Source organism: Elephas maximus, chromosome 1 (genome assembly GCF_024166365.1).
Source record: "Elephas maximus indicus isolate mEleMax1 chromosome 1, mEleMax1 primary haplotype, whole genome shotgun sequence".
Lineage (NCBI taxonomy): Eukaryota > Metazoa > Chordata > Mammalia > Proboscidea > Elephantidae > Elephas > Elephas maximus.
The window spans coordinates 99929903-99951799 of NC_064819.1; the positions used below are offsets into that span (position 1 = coordinate 99929903).

The 21897-nt window shown below is 43.2% G+C and overlaps 1 protein-coding gene across 1 annotated transcript in view; it reads left to right on the forward strand.

The window, feature by feature from the left end:
- The first annotated feature begins 17198 nt into the window (after positions 1 to 17198).
- PNPLA1 (patatin like phospholipase domain containing 1) overlaps positions 17199 to 21897 on the forward strand; it is a 64247-nt gene continuing 59548 nt past the window's right edge. Inside the window, exon 1 of the mRNA XM_049890711.1 lies at positions 17199 to 17403. Coding sequence (XP_049746668.1) covers positions 17199 to 17403 — 205 coding nt within the window. The remainder of the gene's footprint in view (positions 17404 to 21897) is intronic.

The following is a 21897-nucleotide window of genomic DNA, read 5'->3' on the forward strand; positions in this document are numbered from 1 at the left end:
TTTAGCCAAATCTGACTAATACGATGAATGAATGAGTAATTAAATGAATAAATACATCATAGTGATGGTATCAGAAATGGATTAAAGGGGTGGGGAGACTCAAAGCAGACAGTATGAAGTAAAAAAAAAAAAAAAAAAAAAATTTTTTTTTTTTTTTAGATAATGTTTAATTCCTACCTTAACAGACACTGTCCTTTCACCCTTCTCTCCTTTCTTGCTTGCAGAGCCTGCATTCCACTATAGAGATTGAAAATGCCAAATGGATGTGTGACCCAACCCTGTCCAGTGGACACTAAGGTAGTCTTTGAGGAAGGGTGGTTCTCTGGAAAAGATTTTTCTTCCCAATTTAAAAAAAAGAAAAATTGTTTTCCTCATTGTTTAAGCCACTCTGCAAAGTTGGGTTTCACTTGTGCACTACAGATTAGTTTAAGCAAGCATAAGTAAACTTTTGAGTACCTTGTTTATTGGGTAATCCCTCCCTGCTGGTGTCAAGGGGTCTAGAGCAAGAAACAAATATATAAGAAAAAACACCAACTGTATAGGGCTGCCTATGCCAAGAGCCAATGTGTGTGTGGGCGGGGGGGCGGCGGTGGACTGAGGAGTCAGGAACAGCTTTGTGGAGAGGTCAGGATTTGAAAGAATAGCTGGGCTTTGGGTTTGGATGGTGTCATAGATTGAATTTTGTCCCCCCAAAATATATATCGATTTGGCTAGGCCATGATTCCCAGTATTGTGATTGTCCACCATTTTGTTATCTGATGTAATTTTCCTATGTGTTGTAAATCCTATCTCTATGATGTTGATGAGATAGGATTAGCAACGGTTATGTTAATGAGGCAGGACTCAATCTACGAGATTCAATTTTGTCTTAGGCCAACCTGTTTTGAGATATAAAAGAGAGAATCGAGCAGAGAGACAGGGAGACCTCATACCACCAAAAACAAGAGCTAGGAGAATAGCGCATCCTTTGGACTTAGGGTTCCTGCACTGAGAAGCTCCTCGACCAGGGAAAATTGATGATGAGGACTTTCCCCCGGAGCCAACATAGAGAGAAAGCCCTCCCCTGGAGCTGGCACCCTGAATTCCGACTTCGAGCCTCCTAGACTGTGAGAGAATAAATTTCTGTTTGCTAAAGGCATCCACTTGTAGTTTTTCTTTACAGCAGCACTAGGTAACTAAGACAGATGGATAGAGAAGATGATAATAGTTTGGGCAGGCCCTTCCCAATATTTCGTAGACCAAATTTTATAGGCAGCTAGTATGACGCAATGGCTAAACACCGGGCTGCTAACCGAAAGATTGGTAGTTCGAACCCACCTAGCCACTTGTAGGGTAAAGACCTGGTGATCTGCTTCCATAAACATTAACCCCCTCAAAAAAAACGAACCTGTTGCCGTCAAGTCAATTCCAACTCACAGTGAGCCTATAGGACAAAGTAGAACTGCCTCATAGGGTTTCAAAGGCTGCAATCTTTACAGAAGCAGACTGCCATATCTTTCTCCTGTGGAGCAGCTGATAGGCTCAAACCACAGACATTTTGGTTAGCAGCCAAGTGCTTAACCACTGCACTCCCAAGGCTCCTTTCTATAAAAATTACAGCCTAGAAAACCCCATGGGACAGTTCTACTCTATCGTACAGGGTCTCTATGAGTCAGAATTGACTCGATGGCACCCAGCAACAATAAAAAAAAAAATTTTTTTTTTCTTTTTTTTTAGCAACAATAGTACTTTACAAATAGTCCTTGCCTTACAAGTTTCATTTTTAACCTTGTTTCAAACTTTTTTTACCTATTGGATTTCACCTGTAGAAGGACAACACAGTTAAATATGCAAGTACGCTTTGAATGTAAACATCATTTAAAATATGGCTACTTAAGATTTCATTAAGAGGATAAGCTGTAGATCATTTAACTATTCCCCTACTCTCAGACACTGTGGTTTCCAATTCTTGAATATCTTAAATAATGCTACAGTGGAGCTTTTTTGGTTAAGGTTTTCCACTTGCCTTAAAGTATTTCCTTAGGATAAATTTTCAGAAATGGAATTGCTAGGTCAAAGAATTCTCTTTTAAAAATATTTAATTTCTTTTTGGTGGCAATATGAACAACCAAACATACATCCGTTCACAGTTTCTACATGAACAGTTCAATAACATTGCTTACATACTTCATACTGTGTCACCAGTCTCACTGTCTCTACCCATATTGTTTCATCACCATTAATTTATGATCTCTGCCCTGGAAGTTCTCATCTGTGCTTTAGATTTACTGTTGTCAGTTTACACTCATGTAGATAATTCTTTATAAGAGCGCTATGCTGGAGGCAAACATTCTTTATCAATTGGACTAAACTGCTGTTTAGTTTAATGATGGCTTTTTTTTTTTCATGGAATAGTTTCAGATCAAGGTTCAAAGATTATTTCTAGGTATTAGATTTGGAGGTTCCCCTAGTCTCAATGGTACTGTAAATCTGGTTTCCATGTGAGTTTGAAGTTCTGTTTCACGCTTTTCCTCCTTTTGATCAGGATCCATCTATTGGGTTCTTGATCAAAACATTCAGTAACGGTAGCCGGGCATCATCCATTTCTTCTGGTCTCATGGTAATGGAGGTAGTAGTTTATGAAGGCAATTAAACCTGCAGTCCATTTCCTTCCCTGATTCCTGCGTCTCCTTCTTCCTGTGCTGCTCCAGGCAAATAGAGACCAATTGTATCTTAGGTGGTTGCTTGTAAGTTTTTAAGCAGGTCAAAGAATTCTTGAAACCAGTGAATCTCACCTAAGACCCAACTGCTAAGATGCTTGATAAATAGCCAAATTGCCTTCCAAAATGGCTCTATCATTGTACCTGAGAATTTTGTCTTAACATTAAAACACAAGACTGGATTACCTGAATCAGGAAGAATTTAGTATGTAATTATGGCTATTTTCACCTTGTGAGTTTAGCCTCCAGGACTGTTCTTTTTATCTCAGGTTCCTTACAGTCAGGGTAAGCTGTTCCCATTCTCAGGTCCTGTGGTCTGAATACTGGGCTTAAGTTGCAGATATTGCTAGCTGAAAAGGAAAGCAATATGTTTCCTCATTTTTTTCTAAAAATCAAAATCACAACCTTTTATTAAATAGCGAAACAAAACAACCACTAAATAGCAAATATCCATCATCACTCATTGTTTAAAAAAAAAAAAAAACTCTTCTTGTTTATTGAGAAATAAATGACCTTATTCTTTTGTCACTAACCCTGAATAACTTTTTATCACAGCCTCGTCCCATCTTGGTCTTGGTCCTCTCACTGGTTAGAATTGGCCATTTTAACTGGATGTGGAATTAAAAGCCCTTGCAGGGCTAGTCTAGGACTGCCTGGCTTCCCAGACCAGGAATCTATTTCCTTGGTCATTGAGTTTACTTAACTCTCAGCCTTGGACTCAGCTCCCGTCTCCCTCAGGGGCTGAGCCATCTCTGGACCCAGGTAAGTGACAAGGTTCTGAGGCCACCTTTTGGTCACAACAGTCAATGTGGTACACCACTATGACAGTTTGATCAGCAGACACTGGGTTTTATCAATTTTTCCAACAAAACAACTGTTCTGTGAACCACAGCAATGGTTTGGACCAGAAACTCAAGGTCTGAACCAGTTTCTGGTAAAGACACCCTAGGTGGCCAAGAGTATTATCTCAGTTTTTGACAACCTGCTCTTAGAAGGTGGGTATCAGGAAAAATTCAAGGACAAAAGGCTTTTCCCTGGAACCACAACTAATCTTAGGGCCCAGGGCTTTGCTCTGTCAATGATTTAAGTTAGACTAAGGCAAGGAAGTGGTGCTTTTCACAGGGTTATTACTTTGCAAGTTATCTATTCCCAGGCCCCGGGGAGCTTCTCCCTCTAAAACCCTCAGTTGTTCCTTGGAAAGGCTTAAACATTTTTTTTTTTAATTATTGAAAAGGTGATATAAAAATACCAGTAAGGAGTATTTTGAAAAAGAAAGATACCCATAATCCTATGACATGATGGCTTTCATATACAATATTTCCTGGGTTCTAAAATATGATCAATTTTAAGACTTGATTTTTGATTTTGAAAAAGCTTTTTAGGAAAACAAAACAAAACAAAACACAACATAACAACCTTTAAGCATGCCCATTGATTGCAAGATACAGCTCAATTTCAGAAACCTTAAAATGTGGGGGGAAAAAATATGTGCCTCAGCATTGAGGGCTATAATACAAAATATAGTCATCTCTTTTACGTATGTACCAGAAGGAGTCCTTGGGTAGTGCAAATGGTTAACGCACTAGACTGCTAACCAGAAGGTTGGAAGTTCAGTTCTACCCAGAGGCACCTCGGAAGAGAGGGCTGGTGGTCTACTTTCGAAAGATCACAGCTATTAAAAATCCTATGAAGCACAGATCTATTCTGACACACATGGGCTTCCTGTGAATTAGAGTTGACTTGACAGTAACGGGTTTGGTTTTGGGTTTTATGTACTAGAAAGCATTTTTGAATTATTTAACTTTTGAATTGGAATTACATACACATGGTCGGACATTCAGAAGGTAATATGAAGTGTTATCAGCGATGTGTCTCCCTACATCCAACCCTTAGTCCCCACCCGAGAGGCCACCAGTGTTTTCAGTCTCTGGTGAATCCTTCAGAGGTATTTTTTAGCTTATATCTGCAAGCAAATCTTATCTTCTTGCTCCCCTTTTTTACACAAATGGTAGCATACTAGACACTTTTTTCTTTAAAAAATACATGAAAACAGGTTCACATTATGCCCAGACCATTTTGATTTTTTTTCCTAAGATTACATCACAATTATTTCTTAATCTTCCTGTATAATTGTTATAATGATATTTTTTAATGACTTCTGTTTTGTGGGTGACTGGACCACAGTTTAATAATGACTGCCAGTTGTTGAACATTTAGGTCATTTCCAATGTTTTGCTGTTACAGAAGATACCACAATGACCATTGACTCATGTAACAAATATTTGTTTCACAACCATGGATTGCAATCCTCTTATGTACCAAAGTGTCTTTCCCTAAGGGGCTTACAGTCCCGCAGCGGGACCAGCCACGGAAATAAATAAGAGCACAGAAGTGTTCCCATTCCCCCAAGGAGCCTCTGAGTACAATCTGGGCTCCTGCTTGGGGAAAAAAGAGAAGTGTCGATGGACGCGCCTGCATGCACCCGGGTGTGTGTGCCGGCCCCTGTAAATCAGTGTGTTGGCTTACAGTGTATTTATCAAGCTTGACAGCTCAGAGACGGATCCAGCCTCCATCTCCTGACCACATCACTCGTCCAAGAAAGTCAGGGCCAGGCCTGGCTGTGGCCAATTTACAAACCAAAAACCAGTTGCCATCAAGCAGATCCTGACTCATGGCAACCCCATGTGTGTCAGAGTAGAACTGGGCTCCACAGCATTTTCAATGGCTGATTTTTCAGAAGTAGATCCATTGCCAGGCCTTTCTTTTGAGGCACCTCCTGGTGGACTGGAATCTCTGAACCTTCGGTTAACAGAGAGCTCCCTAACTGCTTGCACCATCTTTTTGTTGTTGTTGAGTCAATTCTGACTCATAGAGACCCCACATGACAGAGTAGAACTGCCCCACAGGGTTTTCAAGTCTGTAATCGTTACACAAGCAGATCGCCAGCAGAGCCTCTGGGTGGGTTCCATTTGCCAACTTTCGGTTAACACTGCAGCCAAACGTGGTTATCCATCACACCACCAGGGCTCCTTTTGCACCACCGAGGGGCTCTGAATTTATAAAGCGGTAAAGAAATACAGAATAACCCCTGGTAACTATTCCTAAGCACTGCCCTACGTGCCAGGACAGCCCCCTATGAGGTAATTATTATTATTACCCCATTTGTAGATGAGAAAGCTAAGGTACAGAGATGTTCAATAAATTGCCACCCAGTTGTTTCCCTTCGTTCATTTCTACAACAGCAAACTGGCTCTTTGGTGTGCCGTTAACTCGCGTTTATTGGAGGAGCATCATTCTAGGTTAAGAATTGCTTGTTTCATATGTCTTTTTAGGGAAAAAAATTATGTAGAAATGTGCTAGGCGGTTCATTAATACAAATATTATGTTCTTTTTCTTCTGGATTTTGTGATGTTTGTGGTTTGTGTCAGCTTTTTTTCCCTTTTGACTTGTACTTTGTTATTGCTACATTTCTGATTCGAAATAAATCACTTTTACACACACACACACACACACAAGAATTGCTTGTTCTTCCTCTCGTGAGAATTGCTGAGGAGAAGGCAATTTGTTAAGGGCTCTCCTCACACGTTCGGGGAGGTAGTGTACAGAGCGTCTCACTGCCCCACAGCTAGCCTTTCCAGCCTAAGGGTGGCCCTATATACCTCAGGACTCACAGACACGTGGTCTTGGGGCCCACGGGGGCTGGGCATCTCCTCTCAGCTCAGACCGGGCCTCACCCTTCGGAGCCACCGGCCAGGTTCCCACCCACCCACACGCCCCTCCCCAGCCCACAGACAGCAGCCCAAAGTCTCATCAACCCGCGTGTTGCTGGGAGCACGGCCCTTTATGCCTTCAGACCTGGCTACAGAACACAAGTAATGAAACTGTCTCGGTGATGCCCAGTCTCCTGCCTCCTTCCTAATAATTCAATTTCTTCTTAGCTATTGGAAAAAAAGGCCCTCTTCACCTCAGAATATTTCAAATGCCAGGACAAATAGCAACTTACAAAAAATGGAACCATCTACCATGATTCTTCTTCTTTTTTATTGTAATGAAAACAGCACAGAATATTGGCAATGAAAAACGGGTCTCCCGCCTACCCTCAAGTACCAGTCTCACTCTTCAGAAGTAACTACTCTCAGCAGTTTTATTTCTGAAATTTTGCATGCATATACTTATACACATCGAGATTTTTTTTTTCCTTTTAGACATACATGGTAGTATACTATATGTTATGGATTGAATTATGTCCCCTCAAAATACGTGTTGGAATCCTAACACCTATAACCTGTAGATCCCATCTGGGAATAGGGTTTTCTTCATTATGTCAATGAGGCCATTCAGAGTAGGATGTGTCCTAAACCTGCTACTTTTGAGATATAAAAAGGGCAAATGAGGAAGCAGAAGCAAGCACAAACAAAGGGGAAGATACATGCCACATGGAGCTAACCAAGGAATCAAGGACCATCAAATCTTCAGAAACTGAAAAAGACCTTCCCCCAGAGACTACAGAGAGACAGAGAGCCTTCCACTAAAGCTGGTGCCCTGAATTGGGACTTCAGGTTCCTAAACTGTGACAAAATACATTTCTGTTCTTTAACCTTTTTGTGCCTGGCAGTATATATAGCGACCATGACTTTTTCAGCCTCTGGGTTTAATGGAAAACTGACTTTTATTGATTTATTGGAACACTACCATTGACAGTGAGTGCTGCCACAAGCACTTTTATGACTGTTTGAAACTAAAGAAATGGGTGTGTGCTGTAAATTACTGTTCTTACAATATATTGTATGAGGTGTCTGAATTTTTGGCAGGAAAAATGGAAATTTTGAAAATTTTTATTCTTTGCACATATGCACCAATAGACCCCGTTGGGGACCCTGGGGTATAATTAGTGGTACTTCGTATGTACCACTAAACACTTTGGGTGTTTAGGCTTGTAGAAAGGGGCAAGAAAAAAGAATCCATACTACCTATCAAAAATTCAGACACAGTGATTCAGAATGCTTCCATTAATGAAAACACGTGGTATCAATAAAAAAAATTCAAAGCAAAAAATAATTGGGTCACCAAAGAGTTAAAGCTACCCACTTGTGGTATTTCTGCTATAGCAAAACTAGGAAACTAAGACCCTATATTTGCTGTTTGGATTCTTGTTTGTTTGTTTTTTCTACTTCCCAGTATGTCTTGGAGGACTTTCCGCATGAGCACACTCAGATCTATCTTATTCTTTTCAGTGGCTGCAGAGAGGTACATTATGTGGCTAGGCTACAATTCATTTAACTAGCTTTCCATTAATGGCTATTTAGATTGCCTCTAGATTTTTGCTATTCCAATGGTGCTATATTAACAACCTTGTGTATATATTTTCGGAGACTCTCTGTGAGCATTTCTGCAGGATAAATGACTATAAGTATTTTGTTTTAATAATAAACTAGTCGTCATCGAGTCAGCTCTGACTCATGGTGACCCCAGTGTGGCAGAGTAGAACTGTGCTCCACAGAGTTTTCAGTGGCTGATTTTTCAGAAGTAGATCCCCAGGCCTTTCTTCTGAGGTGCTCCTGGGTGGACTTGAACCTCAAACTTTTCTGTTAGCAGCTGAGCACTTAACCATTTGTGCCACCAGACACTCTGTTTTTGTAACTAGATGGTACCAAATTGCCCACCAAACTGCAGCTTTTTAACAGAGAGTGACAAATAGCTTAGTTTGATACTTAAGTCATTCAAAATAACCAAGACTCTTATTTTATGTGGAGGAAAATCTTTATGACTTTTAGACACAAAAACATAAACTATGAAGGAAAAGAACGATATATTTTACTACATTAAAATTTAAAACTTCTGTACCACAGAAGACATCGTAAAAAAGTTAAAAGACAAGCCACAAACTGGGAGAGGGTATTTGCAAAGATTCAGCTGAGCTAATATTAGTATTGAGGTCTACACATTACTAACAAAAAGATATCCTGTCCTCCCAGCAGCCAAAGGCTAAGAACAAGCAATTCAGAGAAGAGGAAACTGGAATGACCAATGAGCAGATGAAAAAACACTGGGCCTCACAAATAATCAGGAAAATACAAATAACAATGAGATAGCATTTCACATCCCTCAGATTAGCAAAAAAAAAAAAAAAAATTACTATCTGGTAATACCAAGAGAAGTGAAGCACTTAAACCTCTTATAAAGTCTCAATGGATGTGTAAATTGGCACAACACTCTAGAGAGCAATCTGGTAACACCTAGTAAAATTGAAGGAGCCCCTGGATGGTGCAAATAGTTGAGCACTCGACTATTAGATGAGAGGTTGGCGGTATGAACCCACCCAGAGGTTTCTCGGAAAACAGACCTGGTGATCTGCTTCTGAGAGGTCACTGTCTTGAAAACCCTATGGAGCACAGTTCTACTCTACATACATGGGGCCGCCATGAGTCAGAATTGACTCGAAGGCAACTAACAGCAACAACAGGTAAAATCGAAGATGTACCCTCATTATGGCCCTGAGAAATTTCCATATAATGCAAAGGGAGACATATACCAGGATGACAAATTGGAAATAACCCAAATGTCCATCAGTAGGAAAATGACAAATATGTTGTCTGCCGGTCACATTGTGGATTACCAAAAGGCAGTAAAATAAAAAAGACTAGAACTACATATCATAATGCTGACTAAAAACAACAAATTGCAGAATAAATGCACCGTGTTTTGCTTGTGTGAAATGTTATTTATAAAACAGTATTATACATTGCTTATAAAATTTCCTCAAGTAATAAAAGTATAAAAACATGGAAGGAAAAGGCTCTCCCCACTCTGGAATGTGGCTTCCCTGGGGAGTCGGGGGGAGGTGGTATTAGGAAAGAGTTCAAAGGGAGGCTTCACTTCTTACTGTGATGTTTTATTTCTTTAAAGCCAAAGAAATACTTGACCAAGTTGTGGTGAAATGTTAACCTTTGTTCAACCTGACTGGTGGGTACATGGATGTTTGCTGTACTTTTTTTGGTATTTTCCATATGTGTAAGCAACTTCATAATAAAGATTCCATTTAGACTGCATGAATTATCCCAACATCATACAAAAGTTCGACATGGTGGATGCCAGCAAACTTTGACATCGCATTGACTGTCTCAGACCATCTGCTCTCTCCTTAAGCCATATATATGTTTTTTAAATTCCTGACTTTTTAGAGAGTTTAAACGCTTGCACTCCACTGAGGTATACCTACATGTCCAACAAGTATTCAAAAATTAAGTCACACACCTCAACAGGCAAGTGCTATATGGCCATCCAAGTTACAACAATTGGTCTCTGTTCGCCTGGAGAAACAGAGGAAGAAGGAAAGTCAGGAATAGGAGGAGGAAATGGGATGTGTGGCTAATCATCTTCATGAACTTCTTCCTTTGCCATAAGACCAGAAGATCTGGATGGTGCCCAGCTACCATTACTGAACATTCTGATCAAGGATTCTATAGAAACATACTGCCCGAAAGGGGGAAAATAAGGAACAAAATTTGTAATTTTTATGGAATCCAGACTTTCTGGAGCTATGGAATCTGGATGAACCCTGAAACTATTGCCCTGAGATAATCTTTAAACCTTAAAGTAAAAATAGCCCCTGATGATGGGATTGCAGACCCCAAATTCTCATAAGACCAGACTTAATGGTCTGACTGAGACTGGAAGGACCCCAGTGGTCATGGCCCCCAGACCTTCTGTTGCCCCAGGACAGGAGCCATTCCCGAAGCCAACTCTTCAGACATGGATTGGACTGGACAATGGATTGGAGAGGGATGCTGGTGAGGAATGAGCTTCTTGGATCAGGTGGACACTTGACACTATGTTGGCATCTCCTGCCTGGAGGGGAGATGAGAGGGTGGAGGGGGTTAGAAGCTGGCGAAAAGGACACGAAAAGAGAGAGTGGAGGAAGAGAGCAGGCTGTCTCATTAGGGGGAGAGTAATTGGGAGTGTGTAGCAAGCTGTATATGGGTTTTTGCGTGAGAGACTGACTTGATTTGTAAACTTTCACTTAAAGCACAATAAAAATCATTTAAAAAAAAAAAAAAGCCCCTGAAGTCATCTTTAAACCCAACAATGTTATTGTGTGCTATTGAGTCGATTCTGACTCATAGCCACCATGCAGGACAGAGTAGAACTGCCCCTATAGAGTTTCCTAGGCTGTACTCTTTTATGGGAGCAGATCGCCAGGTCTTTTCTCCCACAGAGTGGCTGGTAGGTTCAAACCACGACCTTTCAGGTAGCAGCCAAGCACTTAACCATTGTGCCACCTAGCTTAATTAGCAAAGGATGTCTGCTTTGAGCATTCTGCTCTTTTAAAGAATTATCTTCATGGGATCAAATTGACAACAACAACTCAAAAGTTAGACAAGAAACTTGGGGACAGTGAGTTTATGTTAATGGTGATGGAACAAACCAGAAAAGGAGGGTGGGAATGCCTGCATGACTTGAATGCAATCAATGTCATTGAATTACACATGTAGAATGTTGAACTGGTGTATGTTTTGCTGTGTATATTATCAACAAATAAAAAAGGCAAGTGCTATATTGGAGGGCTATTCAATTAGCAGAAACCACTTTTTTTTTTTCCAGAAAGGGTAGGGAAGAGAAAAAAATTCCACATTTTGACTTCTAACAAAAGTAAGAGTTGATAAACAATTTCTAAAAGATGTAAAAAAATTTTTTTTCTTGAAAATTTCAGATTTTTTCAACATTTTAATGAATCAGAGTTATTTCACCTACAATAGCAAAGCAAAGCATCTATACTTTAAAGTTTTTTTGTTTGTTTTTGTTTTTTACTATAAGTAAAGGGCATGCTTTATTTATTCTTCTCAAGATAAAGCCTACATTTTTCTGGAAAGATCTAATAGCCCTTGCATTAGTCATGAGGCTGCAGCAGCAAATATCAACTGAAGAGTGGCTTATACAATGGAGACATTTAATAATCTGACATAACAGGAAGGGCACAGACAAACGGTTTGGGGATTGGTGAGAGTACTCAGGAGGTGTGAACAGTTAATGTGCTTGGCTGCTAACTGAAAGGTTGGTAGTTCGAGTCCACCCAGAGGTACCTCTGAAGAAAGACCTAGCAGTCTATTTCTGAAAAAATCAGCCATTGAAAACCCTACGGAGCGCAGTTCTATTCTGACTCACATGGAGTTGCCACAAGTCAGAACTGACTCCACAACATCTTGTTACTACGCAGTCAACAGTCTCATCAAGGACCCGTTCTCTTCCTTAGCCATCCTGAGTGTGGGAATCGGCCTTCTAGTTGACCCTTAATAATGCCCACCTCCTGACACTCATACCCTTGTGTAATCCCCTCCCACATTTTACCAAAGTTGGTCTGTGTGACCAATAGAATATGGCAGAAGTGATGGCCTGTCATTTCTGAGATTAGGTTATAAAAGGAACTGTTGTCTGTCTTGGGTACATGTTCTCTCTGTCTTTCTTTTTCTCTTTTTCATTCTCTCGGATCTCTCTGGAGAAAACCAGCTGCCATGTTGGGAGCAGTCCAATGGAAAGGTGTGTATGGTGAGGAACTAAAGCCTCCTGCCAACAGCCAATTAAGAACTGAGGCCCACCAACACCATGTTAGTGAGCTTGGAATTGGATTCTTTAGCCCCAAAGGAGCCTTCAGATGACTGCAGTCCTGGTCAACAGCTTGACTGCAACCTCATAAGAGATCCTGAGCCAGAACCACCCAGCTAAGCCACTTCCCAATTCCTGAACTTAAGAACTGTCTAAGACAATACGTATTTGTTGATTTAAGGTATTATGTTTTGGGGTAATTTGTTACACAGCAATAGATAACTAATACATTCAGTGTGTCTGTCATGCTTCCCCTGATGGGTGCAAGATGACTGCCATTAACTCCAGACACCATGTATGTTCTCACAGGACAGCATCTCAGGAAGGAACAGGGATGGGGCCAAAGGGGTTCTCCTTATATACTTTTCTCTTTTTACTAAGGAGAAAATTATTTCTTAGAAACCATGCAGCAGATTTCCCCTTCTCATTGGCCAGATCTAGGTTTCACGATCACCCCCAGCTGCAAGGAAGTCTACGAAATCAAGCCTTTCAGCTAGTTTACAGGGAGACTGGTAAGAAACAAGTGGGTTGGGGACGGCTGCTGAGAAACCAGCTACAGCATCTCCGCAGCCCTTCCCATACTCTCAATTTGTCTGATTGTTTCCTCTTGGCATCACTTAACTTGTTCCTTCATACTCTGAATTATTATAATCTGGAAGTTAGGTCTCAGTGGGATTCAGGGGAAACAATTCTGGCAAGAATATTCATAGGTAATATTGTGACCTTCCTACTCTATCATATCAAGAAACAACCAGGTTCTTTACGAAATTGAAATTTTAGAGAAGATTTAAGCAGGGGGTGGTGTACCGTCGATGAGAGACCAACCTGAAATCTATGCTATCTTTCTCCCAAAAGCAGTAGCTAGTGTAAGTTCACATACCTTATACTTACAAAAACACCAGATCCTTGTGTAAATTCATTTTAGGTGTCTCTTTGGAACCGTGCATGATAAGAAATCTCGGTTTCTTGCATATGATTTCCTCAGGACCTGGTGAGTCATACAAGTCGTGTGAACTAAAACACCTGAGAGGATTATGAGAGGGCTTTAAAAATCAAGTGCAGAAATGTTAGAAAGTGATTCTACCTCGAAGTCATCCACTTGAAGTCCTTAAGGACTTTAAGTATAATGCCAGCAACAAAGGGAAATGAAACGAACCTTCTTGATCCATTCAGCCCAGGCCAACCCCTGCAGCTCACTGGCCCTCAGCAGATGAGTAGAACGTGCTGCAGGGTCAGCACTTAGTGTCCCAGTTAAAGGCTCCTAGGGGGCCCTCCTGTAGCCAATCGTGAATTTGTACAGCTCCCCTGTTTACGTGGAGTCCCTGGGAGGTATAGTTAATGAGCTTAGCTGCTGACTGAAAGGTTGGAGGTTCAAGTCTACCCAGAAGCACCTCAGAAGAAAAGCCTGGCAATCTACTTCTGAAAAATCATCGAAAATCCTGCAGAGCACAGTTCTGCTCTGACATGCATGGGGTCCCGATGAGTTGGAGTGGACTGGAAGGCAACTGCTTGGTACTAGCTCATTTGCATAGAGGCTGTGTTGCACCTGCTGTGTTCTTCACTGTCCCTCAGAAACTCCCTAGATGGGTTGGAAGAACCCCACGGAACTGAAGATATTTTCACTTATTGAAGACCAAGGCCCACTCAGCAGCCAGGCCTGAGGAGGTGGGAATTGTGTCAGGACAAGGCGATGGCCTTCAGGGTCCCAGCCTCCTTGAGCCCTCTGCTACCTCCATGGGCAGGCAGGTGGTCTCACTCCTTATTTCTTGGAGAACATTGAGATGATGCAGAAGGAGAATATTTGTCCAAGGCTGTCTTCCCTTCAACATGTCCGGTGCCCACCTCCACCTACTTTTTGCTGCCTCAATGGCAGGGTCTCTACCCCCTCTCTGGAGCTGTCCCTGACCCTCATGGGCAGCTCCAGTGTCTTGCTGTCATCTCAGACACATCTTAAAGTAAAATGAGTCCCCATCCTCCACCTAGTTTTTCCAGGTTTGCCAAAGGGAGCCCCACCCCTCCTCACCTCCTGGAAAAAAACAGGCATCTGCCATGACTCACCCTTCCCATCCAATCAGTCTCCAGTCCTGAGAATCATCTGTGGCAATGGCTTCATTAACTCGTCTCGCCTCAGCTGCCGCCCTGGCCTGGCCACCATCATCCCTAGGTGGACAGGTACCATCCTCCACCCTCGTTCTTCAGCCAGTCTCACCCTCCTTCCAAGACTCTACTTCCTGTGAACTCCGAAGCTCCTCCTGTACGGGGATCAGGCCTCCTTCCTCTTTCAACCCTACCTTTCCATTCCACCATTTCTCCAATGTCCATCTGTTCCAGAAGCCTGGGCCTCACTGCCCTCTGATAATAATAGACATGCCACGTGCCAGGCATTTTATAGCCTTATCTTTAACCTTTAGGAGTTAATTGTCCCTTTTACAGATGAGAAAAACTGAAGCCAAACAGGTCACACTGCCAATGTATAGCAGAGCTGGGACTCAACACCATGTCTGTCTGGTCCAAAGCCCTTTTTCCTGTGTACACTGCCTCCTTTTACACCTGTCCCCGCCTCTGTAAGGAGCTCATGCTATTCCTTGCTGCAACGCCCTCTCTCCTCTGCCCGGCTTCTCAAATCTCCCCAACCACAGCTCCACCACGAGGCTTCTCTCGCAGTTTCAGCCCACACTCCTCTTTAACTTTTCTGGCATGAATTTCAGCCCTGCACAATTTACTACTTAATCATAGACTGCCTTGTTTGATTCTCAAGGAACCCTGGTGGCACAGCTGTAAGTGCTCAGCTGCTAACCAAAAGGTCAGCTGTTCAAACCCACCAGCTGCTCTGCAGGAGAAAGACATGGCAGTCTGCATCCATAAAGATTAAAAAACCAAACGCACTGCCATTGAGTTGCTCACAGCCACCCCATAGGGCAGAGTAGAACTGCCCCATAGGATTTCCAAGGCTGTAATCTTTACGGAAGCAGACTGCCACATCTTTCCATCGACCTTTCGGTTAGTAGCCAAGTGCTCAACCACTGAGCCACTAGGGCTCCTCCATAAAGATTAGAGCCTTGGAAACCACATGGGGCAGTTCTACTTTGCCCTATAGGGTCACTATGAGTTGGAATCGACTAGACAGCAATGAGTTTGTATGGTTCTCTGCTTATTTTACGTTCATCTCCCTTGTTCCCCCAAGAAGCCTGTGAGTGTCTGAGTTAAGGCATGGCACTTCCACTTCATTCTCATCCCCCAAGGCACTGGACACAGAACTGGGCACATAGAAATACCCAGTAGAATTGACCTGATTTCCCTGGAAGGAGGCAAGGTCTCTATGTTCCCAAAGCTGATTGGACTCCACCCTGTCGCACCCCAGTGGTACAGTACACACACACACACACACATTCATTCTCTCTGTTGCACGCACATTCAATCAAAAGTTCTCTTTCCCAACCGAGGCAATCAGATAACCTGAAACAACCTACCCAAGATGGGAAACTTCTAACTGAATCCTTGGCAATACCCTACTTATAGGATTCTGCTATGGATTAGGGAGGCCACCAAAGGTGGTGGGACTCCCTGGGCTAATTAAATCATTGATATCACATCCTAACAGAGAGGCTGCTTTGGGCAGTGGACTTAGCATCTCAATTCTAATTATGGTCCTGCCACCATTTAGTCTCCTTGGGGAGGTACCACATCGGTGCTATGCGATATCCCCATGCAATGAAATGTGTAGGCTGTGAGGAAGACCTGGCCTCACCGGGGCCCCATGGCACAGCACCAGAGGGGGCGCTCCCACCATGATCTGCATGGTTGGTGCCCCCTAGAGCTAGGTGGTGTACAATCCTGGCTTCCATATGCCCTCCCATCCGCCAGGCTCCAAAACCTCTCTCTGCCATGACCCCGATCGCAAGCTGTTAGTCACTGGAGTTGGATATTGCCATCTCAATCTGCTCATTTCAAAGTGGACAGAGGAGTGTAGGAAACGAAGCCCCAAGCACTCAGGATGATCTAGATCTCAAGTAGATTTCCTCTTGAACACTTAGGAGACAGCTTAAGGCTTTGGGGGCTTGGTGTGAGGGTGCTAACCAAGGGCTAAAGGGTTAATGAAGGGCCCAGGAGAAGAGATAGTGGTGGTGGTGGGTGGGGTCTGTGAAACCAAGCTTGTCTTCCTTTACAATTTTGCCTGTGGCCAGTCCTAACATATGAATAAACAAACACATGAATAAGCAAAGGGGTACTTATGTAAGAACAAATAAAAATAATTGTGTAACACATTACACAGACCACAGGGAGCCTGAGAAGGTGCCCTCAGTGCCTGGGGCACTGGTGTGGGGGCGTAGAAAGTGTATGTCCCCCTCATAAACAAGAGCCACGAATGACAGCCCAGCCCCTGGTAGGGATGGACAGGGGGACATTGACTTCCTGGAGGGAGGCACCCCACTGATAACCATCAGCTGAGGTTTTGCAACTGGATGTGTGGAGACAGAGGATTGGGCAGTGCCTGCTTCCTTGCGCCTGGCCCTGGCTGGGAAGCTGAGACAGTTCCTAGGTGCTGTAAGGATGGGCAGAGGGCTGCGGGCTGTGCTGGTGATGAATCCAGTCAAGCAGTGAAGCCAAGGGCAGCTCACAGCACCGGGACTCTGCTCACGCATCCAGGGGTCTTTCTGCGCCACATCCTTCGACTGGGGCCCTTTACTGTCCTTCAGGGCTATTTCCTGGCGGAGCTTAACAGGTCCAGGCGGCGACTGCTTGAGCTACCACCTGTGGTAGAGTCAGCTGCATTCCAGGCTTCGGGCCTGGCAGGGAGCTTGGCAGCAAGTCCTGACAGAGAGCGACAGGCCCAAGCCAGGCAGGCAGGCCGGGGCTGAAGAGGTCCCTCCCCACCACGGCAGGCCCAAGGCTGAGGAGATGGAAGAGCAGGTATTCAAGGGAGACCCAGACACCCCTCATTCCATCTCCTTCTCTGGGAGTGGGTTCCTCTCCTTCTACCAGGCCGGGGCTGTGGATGCTCTGCGGGACCTGGCCCCTCGGATGCTGGAAACAACTCATCGCTTCGCAGGGACATCGGCAGGTGCCGTGATTGCAGCCCTGGTTATCTGCGGAATTGAAATGGGTAAAGCCTTTGTTTTGAGTTCTCTGAACCTCTGGCCTGGGGATGGGGGGGAGTGTCTATGGAGGGTTGCTTTTGGGAACCAGGCCAGCCCTTCTGGGTGGCAGGAAATGAGGTGAGTCGGCTGGGATGGTGGGCAGGGCCCATCTGGGCAGCTGGGACATTCAAACGTTGGGGCTCCCAGGTCTCAGTCTCTGGTCCACTGCGTGAACTGGTAATCATCTCTCCCTCATCTGTGAGCTGCCCTGTCTCCCAGGGCCTGGAGTGAGCTACTAGGATCTAAGAGGGGAAGGCACTAGCTCCCTCTCAAACATCCAGCGTCAGAAGTTACACCATGACACACTCACATACTGGAGTTAATTAAGTATTGCTCCTGCCAGGCCTCTTAAAATGCAAATACTCTTGGGAGGGGCAACATTTAAAATTTTTAACTTTGTTGGGACATGGATTTGTTAAATCAGCTTCCAGCTGAGTAGAGTGATGGAAACCTTGGGGCTTGGGGGAAAGAGACCAGGAAAGGGAGAAACTGGAAGGGAGAGAGGGGGGAATATGGACAATCTCATTTCAAGTTCTGCTATGCTAGGCCCGGGGCCCCAGGGCAAAGGCAGGGCCGGGCTGCTAACCTCAGTAGGAAAAAGGGAAATCCCGTGAAGGGGGAGCAGACACAACCCCAGGAGCCTCAGAGAGTCTAGACTTGGCACTAGAGCTCCCCAACAACCGCATGGGCTGCCTTGGGGTGTGTTTTCTTACTTGCTGAGCACCTACTCTGTGCCAGGCTCTTTCTAGGCACTGAGGGCAAAATCCTTGCCCTCGTGGAGAAAAATTCTAGAGAGAGGAGATGTTCAAACAGGTAGCCTTAAAATGAAATGTCTGGAAGTGATACCATCTATAAAGAAAATTACAGCAGGAAAGGGACAGAAAATAATAAACCAAAACCAAGCCCGTTGCCATCGAGTCAATTCCGACTCACAGCGACCCCACAAGATGGAATAGAACTGCTCTATAGGATTTCCCAGGATTGGCTGGTAGATTCAAACTGCCAACCTTTGGGTTAGCAGCTGAACTCAACCACTGCACCACCAGGGCTCCAAGAATACTAAAATGGGGCCTACTTTAGAAAGGGTGGTCAGGGAAAGCTTCTCCAAGCAAGAGGGATAAAAAGCCATTGGAAGATCTGGGGAAGAACATGCCAGATGGAGGAGCAGCAAGGAGGCCAGTGGACTGGGGAGTCAGGGTGAGGAGGAGGGAGGTGGGAGAAAAGGTAGGAGAGGCAGGGGCAAGATAGTTACATCACTTGGGTGTGTAATCAAGGACTAGACTGTGCACTGTCCTTAACTATGACAAAAGTTCAGGGAAGAGTGAGATACATATAGGATCTGTTCTTTTCATTCAGCGTCATGTTTGTGGGTTTTATCCATGTCACTGCAGTCTAGTTCATTCATTTTAACTGCCGCATCACTTGCTTTTAACTGGCACTTACTTTGTATCAGGCACTGTTCTAAGCCCTTGGCATATTAAGCCATTTATTTCTGACAACAACAGTCTGAGATGAAAACTATTATTAACCCTCTTTTACAGAGGAGGAAACTGAGTCACAGAAAGCTTAAATAACTTGCCTAAGGTTATACAAACAGTACTTGGTAATAAAACTGAGATTTTCATCCAGTCTGGCGCTAGAGTGTACGCTCTTATTCTTACCCTTTATGTTACACTGGCTCTTGGCAAAGCAGTGTCAGGGGGTGGGGATGCTGGTTGTATGGACAGTGGGGTCTGGGAATTCTCTCTGAGCAGGTGGAGTTTGCACACAGACCTGAAGAGGGTATGGGAACAAGCCCCAAGGGCATCGGGGGGACAGCATTTCCCACAAAGGGAAAAGACTCTTATGTAAGGTCCCCTCCTCAGAAACAGAACAAGAATTAGGACTATGTCTCCTGTCTTTCTTCCAGGCTCTTTACCTCTTTCTATGTAGTATTCCATTAAGACTACACCAGAGTTCATTTACCCACTCTACTGATGGACAAGGCCAATTTTTTTCTATTACAAACAACATCGCGATGTTATTTGTGTCTCCCATGCCCATGTGGCATCTTTCCCTAGAGTATGCTTTATTGGAGCCTGGTGACACAGTGGCTAAGAGCCCAGGCTGCTAACCAAAAGGTCGGCAGTTTGTATCCACCAGTCCCTCCTTGGAAACCCCATGGGGCAGTTCACAAATCATTAACTTTACTAAACCAAAAAAAAAAAACATTGATAAATTATTCTCAAAAGTAGTTGTACCAATTTAACCACTAGCAGCATACAATAGTTTTAATTTTTTCCGTGCCACCAACCCTTGGTACCATCACACTTAAAAGTTTTATGTTAATCAAGCAGATGTGAAATTATATCTCATTTTATTTTGCTTACTTAATCTGCATATCCTGATCACTAGTGAGGTTGAACATCTTTTTATATACTTATTGGCCACTTGTATTTGCTGCTAACCAAAATGTCAGCAGTACGAACCCACCAGCCGCTCCGTGGGAGAAAGATGTGATAGTCTGCTTCTGTAAAGATTTACAGCCTTGCTAACCCCACGGGCAGTTCTACTCTGTCCTATAGGGTCGCTGTGAGTCAGAATCGATTCAACGGCAATGGGTTTGGTTTGGCTGGTATTTTCTCTTCTGTAACTTGCCTTCTCATGACCTTTTCCTATTTTTTCTACTGAGTTACCCTTTTCTCTTTAATTTGTATTCTTTAATTTGTGTTCTTCGTATATTCTGTACACCAATCATCTATCAGTTGTAGACACTGCAAATATCGTGTCCTATTCTACGGCTTGTCTTTTCATTGTTTATGGTGTCTTTTGTCATTTAGAAAATTTTAATTTTAATGCAGGCAAAGGTACCAATCTTTTCCTCTTACAATTTGCATTTTTTAATAGCTTTACTTTGTTATGATAATGATTTCTTCTATATTTTCTTTTAAAGGTTTTAAAATTTTGCTCTTTCATATTTAGGTCAACCCATCTAGAATTTATTTTGTATGTAATTTGAGGCAGAGATCTAGATTTTTGACTGCTTTGCCGTATGACAGCCAATTACCACACCCTGTGATCCCGTATGACAGGGTAGAACTGCCCCATAGGGTTTTTTCTCTCTCCTGTGGAGCCCTGGGTGAGTTTGAACTGCCAGCTTTTCAGTTAATAGCCAAGCTCTTTACCATTGTACCACCAGAGTTCTTTGTAAGCAGGTTTTTCTCCCTCTTTTCAAACGTGGCTTCTGACATATTCAAATTCCTGGATTCACTTTTGTTTGTCCCCGGAGTCTCTCTCCTCTTCCACTGGCTAATTTGTCTATTTCCGTACCAATATTATACTGTCGTAATCATAATACTATTATAAGGGGATATTATAATCTGTGCCAAATCCTTTTCCTCCTCTTTCTGTTCCCTCTCCTCTCTGCCTAAATTTCTTCTTCTAATATTGCCTCTATTATTCTCGACCCTTTGTTTTTCCATGTGAAAAGCTCTCCTGAGATCTTCGATTGAATTACATTTTCCCGTCTAGAAATTAGTCTGTCTCTCTATTCATTCTGGTCTTTCTGTCCTTTAATAAAGATTTTTATATGTCCTTTATTAGATTTGGGGAAACCCTGGCGGCATAGTGGTTAAGAGCTATGGCTGCTAACCAGAGGGTTAGCAGTTTGAATCTAGCAGGCGCTTCTTGGAAACCCTATCGGGCAGTTCTACTCTGTCGAATAGGGTCGCTATGAGTCGGAACTGACTCGATGGCAATGGGTTTGGTTTTTGGTTTCATAAGATTTGGAGCCCTGGTGGTGCAGTGGTTAAGAGCTATGACAAACTATGGCTGCTAATGAAATGGTTGGCAGTTCAAGTCTAGCAGCCATGCCTTGGAAACCCTATGGGGTAGTTCTACTCTGTCCTATAGGGTCGCTATGAGTTGGAATCAGCTTGACAGCAACAGGTTTGGTTTGCTTTATTAGATTTACTTCCGGAGACCTTATAATTTTTGTTGCTATGGGGAATGGAATCTTTTTTTCTATGACTTTTCTAATCTAATTGATTATTGCTGATAAAAAGTAATGTTGATGGTTTTTGTATACTGGTCTTGTATTGAGCAAACTTGTTGAACTCTCCTAATCGTTTTACAAGTTTATTGGCTGATTATCTCATATTTTCTGTGCAAACAATCATACTACTTGCATATAACCACAGATATGTTTCTTTTTAAAAAGAATTCTTAAACATATGGCCTCCAGGGCCTCTCCCCCTGAAGCCATGTCCCCTCATTTGTCCCCAGCCTGAGCTGGTCTGCCTTGAGGTTGTATATTTTGTTCCAGAGAAAGCCGAGCAGCAGCAGGCCTGTCTTCTGACGGTATGTGTGCCTACTTCTGTGATAGGGCCAGTTTGGGGTGCATGAAAATGTTTATAAGAACACTTAACACAGTGTCTGGTTTTCATTAGAGATGCAATAAATGCTCACTAATTCATTCATCT